Source organism: Liolophura sinensis, chromosome 8 (genome assembly GCF_032854445.1).
Source record: "Liolophura sinensis isolate JHLJ2023 chromosome 8, CUHK_Ljap_v2, whole genome shotgun sequence".
Taxonomy (NCBI): Eukaryota; Metazoa; Mollusca; class Polyplacophora; order Chitonida; family Chitonidae; genus Liolophura; species Liolophura sinensis.
The window spans coordinates 34,940,548-34,950,286 of record NC_088302.1 but is presented as its reverse complement, the minus strand read 5'-3'; the positions used below and the strand labels follow the sequence as shown (position 1 = coordinate 34,950,286).

General features: G+C 38.3%; 1 protein-coding gene across 1 annotated transcript; it reads right to left on the bottom strand.

Moving 5' to 3' along the window:
- Positions 1-563: 563 nt before the first annotated feature.
- Positions 564-9,416, bottom strand: LOC135473814 (uncharacterized). The gene is made up of 10 exons (XM_064753722.1): positions 8,956-9,416; positions 8,499-8,682; positions 6,677-7,214; positions 5,421-5,526; positions 4,707-4,839; positions 4,002-4,094; positions 3,540-3,667; positions 3,192-3,238; positions 2,153-2,270; positions 564-1,322 (listed from the first exon to the last, which is right to left on the bottom strand). Exons 3-10 carry the CDS (start codon positions 7,186-7,188, stop codon positions 1,155-1,157), a joined length of 1,305 nt encoding a protein of 434 aa, XP_064609792.1. The 5' UTR covers positions 7,189-7,214; positions 8,499-8,682; positions 8,956-9,416; the 3' UTR covers positions 564-1,154.
- Between the last annotated feature and the right edge of the window lie 323 nt (positions 9,417-9,739).

Genomic DNA, 9,739 nt, shown 5'->3' with positions numbered 1-9,739 from the left:
GCAGAAGTAACAGTACCTCACCAGTGGTGGGGGTTGTAGGATAGAGTTGCGGTGTTTCGTATCATGCAGGCATATAAACCTTCAGTCTAAAAAGATGGTATCAAGGTTTTTTCCCATAAATTAAAAATTCAGCTTTTGTTGGATTGATAATACTAATATATAGACACAATAGTATCAGGCAGGAGTATCATCTTTTTATGGAACGCTTCTTTCCATCAAGACAAGCTGCTGGCCCCAGGTTGATAAAGCTGTCTACTTGAAACTAGTTTACCACGTTAAAATTGTGATTTACTGGAGTAATTTTTACTTCAACACTAGTTCTCATGACAAAATGGAAAATTGGTGTCTAAGTTCAAATCTATATTTAAGAATAATACCACATATTAAGAAGCAGCTTGACTTAAGTCTAAGACAGCTTCTTGATCCTGGAGCCTGTGCATCCTGTTAAACACAGTGCTAGCTGTGTCAAAATTTCAACCACATTTCACAGACTTGTGTATATTAAATGGTAAAAACCGCACGATATCAGAATCTTCTGATTTATTTATTTATTTATTTCAGGGCATTGAAAGTTATAAATTGCATGTACATGTATGTAGAAATTTGAAGACCTACATTTGAGTCTATGTCATGATAAATATAGGCTAATTACTGTAACATACCATCATATATTCTAAACAAAGGGACACCAATCTGTAACTCTGTTCTTGCGACCACAATCTTTGGAATCACATTCTCTTATGCAGTCTAATTTAAATCCTTGATAATCATACACGTAAAGTAAACAATGAGTTAACATGGTGTCAATACACGACACATTTAGGACTTTTGGTAACTGGCTAATTAGACACCTGGCCAAGGAGCTTTCAGTAAAGATGCCAGAGGCATTTGTTTCATTGTTAATGCTGGAGCATTATAAACGTAAAATTAGATTTTTTTACAAAATCAGACTGACCTTTCATTAAAATAATTTTTAGAGCTTATATTACACCCAGCCTAGGTCAGCCAAGCTAAGCCTGTAATCTTTAAGGTTTCAGAAAAAGATCTATAAATAAATTTGTCTTTAAGTAAAACAAAATATACATATTTAGTACCCGTAACATATCTTTGGACAAAGCATTGCAGATGTCGAATGCTGTGACAGATATACAACTTCATGTTGTACTACTAGAGGATTTCTCAGGAGGTACATGTAAGGTTTGTCTGTGTAGAACATCCAGATGGTCTGTCAGTGGTTGGTTCAAACGTTTACTGATGACAGCAGGGCTGTCACTCATTCGGGGCAAATCTTGTAAAATATCTGCTATCAGTGAGATGGAATCCTGAAGAAGATAACAAATGAAGATTTCAGTGTCTAATGCAAAAATATTGAGAAATTTGTAATTAATTTCCATATTTCTAAGCTAAAAAAAAAAATCACCTCCACTGACTTTAGTATGAAGTGGAGGTGATATGAACTGTCAGTGGAGGTGATAAGAACTGCCAGTGGAGGTGATATGAACTGTCAATGAAGGTGAGGTTTTTACTGCACAAGAATTTTTTTTTTCATCTAAAATGTTATATAATTCTAACACAGCTAAACTCTTTTGCACAAGGGAATCGGATAGTGTACTCCCTTTTCCCCCCCCTAGGAGGTACCACATAGGTACTTCTTGCAGGTTCATCATTTCAGCAGAATCATTACCATGTCATCACTATTATAGTATTATAGTGCTGCCTCACTTAATCATAATGCTGATTTGCACACCTGGGGCCCATCGTACAAAGCATGTGGAAATTTGCGCAAATGTTTCTCAAGATGTCATATACAGAAGTATTTCATTGCCGTCACAGTTGTTTCTGTCACAGTCATGCAAGCTTTGCAAAATGGAAGCCTGAATTGATATTTCAATTTTTGTTTGACAGGCATATGAACTGAAAATCATCTAATTTGTGGAAAACATGGAATGTCTCAGCAATGGTTTCTGTTAAAAACAAATTTATGTGATCGAAAAACAAAAAAAATCACATATGAAACATTAACATTTGACACAATAAAAAAGTGCATTCTCTATTTTATTTTTATTCCATTTTTGGATTTTTTTTCGCATGTGCTCATCCATAAAACACAAAATATTAATCTGCCGTAACTTACTCAGAATAAAATACTTACCATTTTCACCAAGTGGTTACATATTTTATCCTCCATTATTTTTCTCTGAAGATCTGCCACTTTTCCACGGATGAATATTTTTTCTTGTTCCCTTTCCTCGATTTCCTCCAGCACAACCCTGTAAACAAGTGAGAAGCCAAAATGACACCTGAGTCATACGAGACATCCGAAATTTCCATTTAATGAATGATATGTTTAAATTATCATGGCCTACACTGGTAAGGTGTGATCACGAGTTTTGATTCAAGCAAATTACGTAAAAATGGATGATCTTACTCCAACATGGGCAAACCTATAAAGCTGAACCTAATCGCGGTAAGTCAGAGCAGTGAAGTGTTGTATTTATATTTGTAAATTAGCTTCTAAAACGCATATGGATATTTATTTACTTTACCCTAGACACATATTCGTTGTCTGGTGATGTCTTGAAAAACCTGCATGCTTATCAATGTGGGCTCATTTGTTACCAGTCCACTGTCTAAACTCAATCCGCCTGCTTTGGCACAACATACTCTTGCAGGCCATACATGAAACATGCATTCTGGTAGAAGATATGTAGAGATGGTACTAGCGCTTTTCGCACAACTCACTCGGCACACCATATGTGAGATGTGCATTCTGGCAGTAGCTGTGTAGCAATTCTACTAGAGCTAACAGCAGTAGGTTCAGTGAAGCGTCAAAGTGTTTACTGGTCTTGTCACAGGTATGTACAATTTTATAAACACACTCCTCAGACCCCTACTGCCCTACAGCTGTGTCCAACTACCAAGAATCACAACTAAACACAAGGAATCATGGAATACACTGTTTGAAATCATCGGCTAAACTCTTCGTGATTTACGGTAGTTGTTGCAGACTTCTTGCTTTCCACCAATTTTACTTGTGTCATTATGGTTTGAACAATAATCGTGTAAATAAAGAAATAATTTAAAATTAAGCATTCCTACCAACATAGTAGTCGTAACGTGATATAGCATCACCTTTATCTGTGATGGAAAGCTCAATATTTTCACCCTTATACCAACAATAAATAACATACCTGCAGTCTCTGCAATGTCTTGGCTCGTGGATTTCAGCTTTGGATGCCTGAAACATATTCAGGCTCAAAAGTGATCATACATGACAACAACAGCAAAAAAAAAGAAAGAAAAAAAAACACTACTTTTGTGTATGTCATAAAAATCATTGTGCTTATGAAGTAAAAGAATAACCAAAGTAAGGAAGCCTGAGTTGACAGAGACAAAAAAAAAAAATCAAAATGCAGTGAACCGTTTGTTTTCTCTTTCAGTGAATGTTTCACTGCAAATTTATTTTCTTTTTGATTTGTTTCACTTTAGGGTTTAAATGCCAAGAAACTTGTTGCATCTCAGCATATTCTTTAACTTACCTTTTCCATGGCAGCCATAAAACTTTTAGTTTTTAGCTTTTCTATAATAGAAGGATGGAAGCCGTATTCTGTTACTGACACCTTCTCCTCAACTGGGCTGCTATCTTTCTGTTTCCTACAATCCATTCCTAGCCACAAAAACAAAACAACACCCATGTCGCAATTTATTTACTTATGTGATTACTCATTTGCTTGATTAATTAGGAATATATCACTTATGCAACATTGGTCAGTTTTATCCATGAAACATGAAAGTCCAAGGCTGTTTTTTTGTTTGTCAGAAAACTCAAAATTGATCTCAATTTGAGCTGAAAAAATCATAAATTAAAAGCATTCTGTACAAATCACCAATTTTGCATCCCTCTATAGTAATAGGTTGTATAAAATATATTTCCGTCTTCCAGTCCATCTTCCGGTCCTTGTAAAAAATCAAGGAAATCTGAAAGGAGGTTTAAAACTTGCCATATTTTTTCTTCCTCTTCAGAAGTTTGATTTTCTCCTTGCAGTACTTTGAGGATGTACTGACATCATTGGCCTTAAGCATCTTTGCTGACTCTGTATTTAAAGCAATATGAAAAGTGCTTGTATGAATGTACAAATAAAACAGTGCACGCATATCATGTGACCCTCAGAATCACATCTTTGGTAATACAAGTCAACTGCTAATTTAATGCACCTATGAATAGGTTAGCTTTCTTCCTGTTGTATTGTTATTATGTAAGTGTGAGCTGAAGTTTTTCTGTACATGTAAGCTATACTGACACTGATGTATAAATAATGCAGTGTTGATCATTCTGTTCTCAAATGATCTCCGCTCGGTTGCAGTTTAAGTCTGGAGTTTCCTATTTATTTTCGTACACAAATAGGGTAAATGGGGCACAATTTTTGCCCCCAACACCCCCACCCCTACCTCCTCCATTCTTCAGTATTGCATGCATTTATGGATTACGGTACTACATGTCTGCATTATGGTATTGCATCACACTTAATAGATAAATCAATATTTCTTTTTTAGAATAAGTTAATGTGAGGTCTGGTGCAAATATGCAGTTCATCATACTGAGGGAAAGAGAGAGAGTTGTCAATACATTACTAACTGTAATGGCCCTAGAAGTGCGCTATGGTAAGTGAAGCCGTTACATGTGCTTCCAAATACCGTTACCCCACCTGTCTTTTCTGAGTGCTGTGATATGGATCCTGCCGACTTCCTCAAGCCCTCATCCTTCTCGCCTCTCAATCTGTCCAGAAGACGCCTGACAAATTCATAGCGAGCATCGTCCTCACTGATGGTTGGTAGACCCTGTGGTGATTTGATTGGGGATTAATGTCAATCTCAAGAATGCTTTATTTATACAATAATCATCAGTTGTATACATGTCGGTGGAGAAAACTGAAGTGACTAGTAGAGAATCTGTGTTTGTTATAATTCATACAGAGTAACTGACAAGCTCTCCAACACACAGCACACAGGTTTTGTACTGCAAAGCTACAAGTAGCTTAAAGTAAAGCATAATTTACCGATTTTGGGAAAGGGACATTTGCCCCTTTCTTGTTACCAAGGCCTGCAAAACGCAGAGGCAGAGCAATACACATGGTACTTGTTTAAAAGTTTGCTTCTTTTAACAGCTGATGTTGTGAAATTTATTTCAGTCATACATGTATTTAATGTACAAACATAAAATATAAAGACATATTTATAAGTGTCAAAGACATTTACACTACATTCTGATTAAAAATACTGGAGTTGTGACCATTTGTTGGCCGCTGACCCACTTATCAAATGTTCACAGTGAAAAGGAGATTCTTCAATGAATTGACATCACTACCACATGGCAGCAACCTTTTCTTTACAACATCCACATATATCGTACATTAACTCACAGTTTCGCTTTCCTCTTCAGATGGACTTAAATCTGATGTCTCAAATGAGTCGGTGTAATCATATCTGATAACAAGACTACCCTGTGTGTCTTCAGTTCTTAACCTCCTGAAAAGAAGAGTTGCAAGGTGAGATTGCCACATTTATTGTAGGAAAATTATACAGGTGGGAGGGTTGTCTGCAAAAGTAGAAAAATTATACAGTTGGGAGGGTTGTTTGCAAAAGTAGGAAAGTAGGACAGGTAGGAGGGTTGTCTGCAAAAGTAGGAAAGTAGGACAGGAGGGAGGGTTGTCTGCAAAAGTAGGAAAGTTGGACAGGTGGGAGGGTTGTCTGCAAAAGTAGGAAAAGTAGGACAGGTGGGAGGGTTGTCTGCAAAAGTAGGAAAGTAGGACAGGTGGGAGGGTTGTCTGCAAAAGTAGGAAAGTAGGGCAGGTGGGAGGGTTGTCTGCAAAAGTAGGAAAGTAGGACAGGTGGGTGAGTTGTCTGCAAAAGTAGGAAAATTATACAGGCGGGAGGGTTGTCTGCAAAAGTAGGAAAAGTAGGACAGGTGGGAGGGTTGTCTGCAAAAGTAGGAAAGTAGGACAGGTGGGAGGGTTTTTTTGCAAAAGTAGGAAAGTAGGACAGGTGGGAGGGTTGTCTGCAAAAGTAGGAAAGTAGGACAGGTGGGTGGGTTGTCTGCAAAAGTAGGAAAATTATACAGGCGGGAGGGTTGTCTGCAAAAGTAGGAAAGTATGACAGGTGGGTGGGTTGTCTGCAAAAGTAGGAAAGTAGGACAGGTGGGTGGGTTGTCTGCAAAAGTAGGAAAGTTGGACAGGTGGGAGGGTTGTCTGCAAAAGTAGGAAAGTAGGACAGGTGGGAGGGTTGTCTGCAAAAGTAGGAAAGTTGGACAGGTGGGAGGGTTGTCTGCAAAAGTAGGAAAGTTGGACAGGTGGGAGGGTTGTCTGCAAAAGTAGGAAAGTAGGACGGTAGTGGGAGGGTACTGTCAAAATATAAATAATAAATAGAATATTGCACTATGAAAGTTTAATACCATAAATATTGCTCTTGTTAAAGGTGCAAAATGATAACCCACATGATGCTTCAAGTATGTCAAGTCTTGGGTTATACAATTTCCACCTCACACTCAGGCAATTTTTATATTATTCAACCTTCACTGTGCACTATCCCTATTTATCTGAAAAGATCACCCTGATATTTCACCTTCATACATAAATAATAAATTCTCATTATACAGTCATATTGGGGAACATGTGCCTACCTGTGGGAGTCAATCACAGACTTCACTGTGCTCTGACTATCCCTGTCTGCCTCAGAAGAGTACAAGCTATAACCTAATTGTGAAACATCCTGTGTCCTTGAGAGCTGGTTTGATGACGTGGCCTCAAAAGTGTCAGAGTATGATGCTCCGACACTAGAATCATCCAGAGATTGAAGTGATCTCCTTGACAAGGACGCCTGCGATTCAGACGCTCTAACACTGGATTTGCTAACAAAAGTGTCTGTGTATGATGTCCTGCAAGTCACAGCAGAGTCAAAGTTATCGCTCCACAGAGAAACAGTTCTGGTTTCCGTTGGTGCATCCTCAAAAGTACTGGAATACGGGTGGCTCTCCGCAGCATCAGAAAAGCGCACAGAAGAAGGGGTGTGCCCTCTGAGAGAACGTGGAGTTGGTGATATTGACGAACGAGTTGGGAGAACCTCAGGCTTCAACAGAGCACCCACTGCAAGTCTATGATCAGACTCTGTCACACGAAGCTTACGGTGACTCATCCTCGACCTATCATATGCAAATAAATCTGAAAACAAAAATTTAAGTACAAATATATACAAAATACCACAATATTAGAGCAAAGCTGGTGTCAAGGAGGACAACTGATCAATATGAGCACTGTATTGCATAATCTTTACTGGTTCTTCCCTGTAAACTGAAGTGTTAATATGCAACTTCTTTATTTATTTTTTCGATCATCTTGATTGGTGTTTTTTGCCAGACTTAAGAATACTTCATTTATAGGACTGCGGTCAGCAAAATGGTTGGAGGCAGTACTTATCAGAGTGTTATTTTCAAATTCTGACATTCACTGAAACACATTGTAATGGTGAATGTCAAGTGTTTAAAATAGCAAACAGAGTTTTGTCAGCTAGTGTTCTGAAAAATACTAGTTTTCTTGGTATCAGATATGGAGATGCCATGGATAGGTCATCATCAACAGCAAATATGTATTTTTGAGTGAAATACCCTGAATAGCGCCGCATGGAATACACTTAGTAACATGACAAAAACTACATATACACGAATGTATATTGAGAAAGCCGTACACCCGTAGTATGCCGGGTATCATTTGTCGGAGACTGGTCAGAATACAGAAGATCAGAAGTTATGTACATCAAGTCTTCTTTTCATTTTAAGCCCTAGGCAATAGCCCTAAGCCCTGTTATATATTAGTTGTGAAAAAGCACCTCAAATTTATCTCAAGATAAAATTTATGTGGGTTAAAACCCACTCTGGGATGCTGTAACACTAATATAAGAATTAGTATTACTTGCCAAATAGCATCCCACCTCTAACTCACAATACATGCCAGCCAATAAATGCGGACGTGGGGAGGGCTGGTGGCGTACCGATATACAAGAAATGCGTGTGTGAAATCGGGCTAATGCTTTGGGCGACTAGAGAAACAAACACAAAATTGCATATTCACCCTTTTGTTGCACACACAAAGTTTGCCTCAGGCATAACGCATGCAGATATACAGCTATATACCCATACACACAAAACAATAGGGTTTGCGCACTAGTGCTTACTCATTCATTGCATTGCAGTCATTCAGAAATCAGTGAAAGTCAGATGAAGTTATGTCAATGCGAAACAAACATATTTTCAAAATGTGGGCAACCATTCAAGGCTGCATCAGTGAAGCTAAATTGTGACTACCTGCCATCAGACATGTCAGAAGGCTATTCTGAATGAAGGGTTAAACAATTGGCAGCGATTCCGGATAGCCTTGTTCGTATACGTTAATGGCCTAGATCCAGCTGTCCTATTGGAACGAATACAACTTCTGCAGTTAAAGCCTCACCTGCAACATTTACAATATCTGCATTAAGGCATATATGGCCGTCAGTACCACACGTACAATGTTGTTATGAGGGGACTTCAGTGGCTATACAGGGAAAGCAAAACTCCACCACAAGTGCAGTAGATCTAAGTAAGCCTACATGCCTCTTGTTCGTTCCATTTTTTGTAAATGAGTTTAGCAATGTCTACAACAGAAATCACAATCATTTTGGAAATCACAATCATTTTGGAAATGCCAATCATTTAGGAAATGCCAATCATTTAGGAAATGCCAATCATTTAAGGGATGCCAATTATCTGAGGGATGTCAACCATTTAAGATGCCATTTATGAGATATATATATACCCCCCCCCCCCACACACACACACAGATTGCACATTTCTTTTCTGTATGCCCTCGAAAATGTAACCATGCCCCTTTTTCGATCGACAATAGTTGTTGAGACGGAATCACCTACTATATATTAGTCGTGATATAGCCCTCCACAAACGGCGCCTTTCTTTTGTACATACTCCCAGAAAAATGAACCATGCCCCATTTTCGGTCCAGGATAGTCCTCCAAAATTCCCTTTTGCTGAGTGTTTGAACGCCGTTGAGACGGAATCACCTAGTATATATATATTAGTCGTGATACAGAGTGTGCTTCTGTTTTGCATATACCCTGGTGTCTACTGCAGGAATAATACCCCGCCTGGCATGGCTTCCCGCAATAACGAGGGTCAAATGGCATTCAATGAAATGAATGAGTGATGGAGGAAAAATACGTAGGGTACTGCCACTCCCTCGACAAACCTGGATCAAAAACGTCATAAACGTTTTAAGACTGATTAGTTTCCAATGAACGTTCAGCCATCATTAGACACACATCCACAAAAATTTTGACAGCTGATTTTCAAATGAAACAAGTCTCTTCACGCTTCGTTACAACAGCAACAACAACAGCAACATTTTTTACGCGCCACAACAGACCGTAAAAGCATTTACAAAAATGAAAACGGACTACTGGGTAAAATGAATTTTGCAGAGCCTAAAGGTTTGGAGTGATTGGCACCGTTATCATGGTCTTCAGAATTCATAAGCCTTTATCCATATATCACTATTTACTCAGAAATTAACGTTGGAATATCACAATTTTTGGGCCAGTACATTATGGTTTATTTCAATTCATTCTGTATTTATTTGATTGTTGTTTATTGCCTAATCGATTTTCCTGAGTATTTCACTTAAAGGTGGTGGTCAGT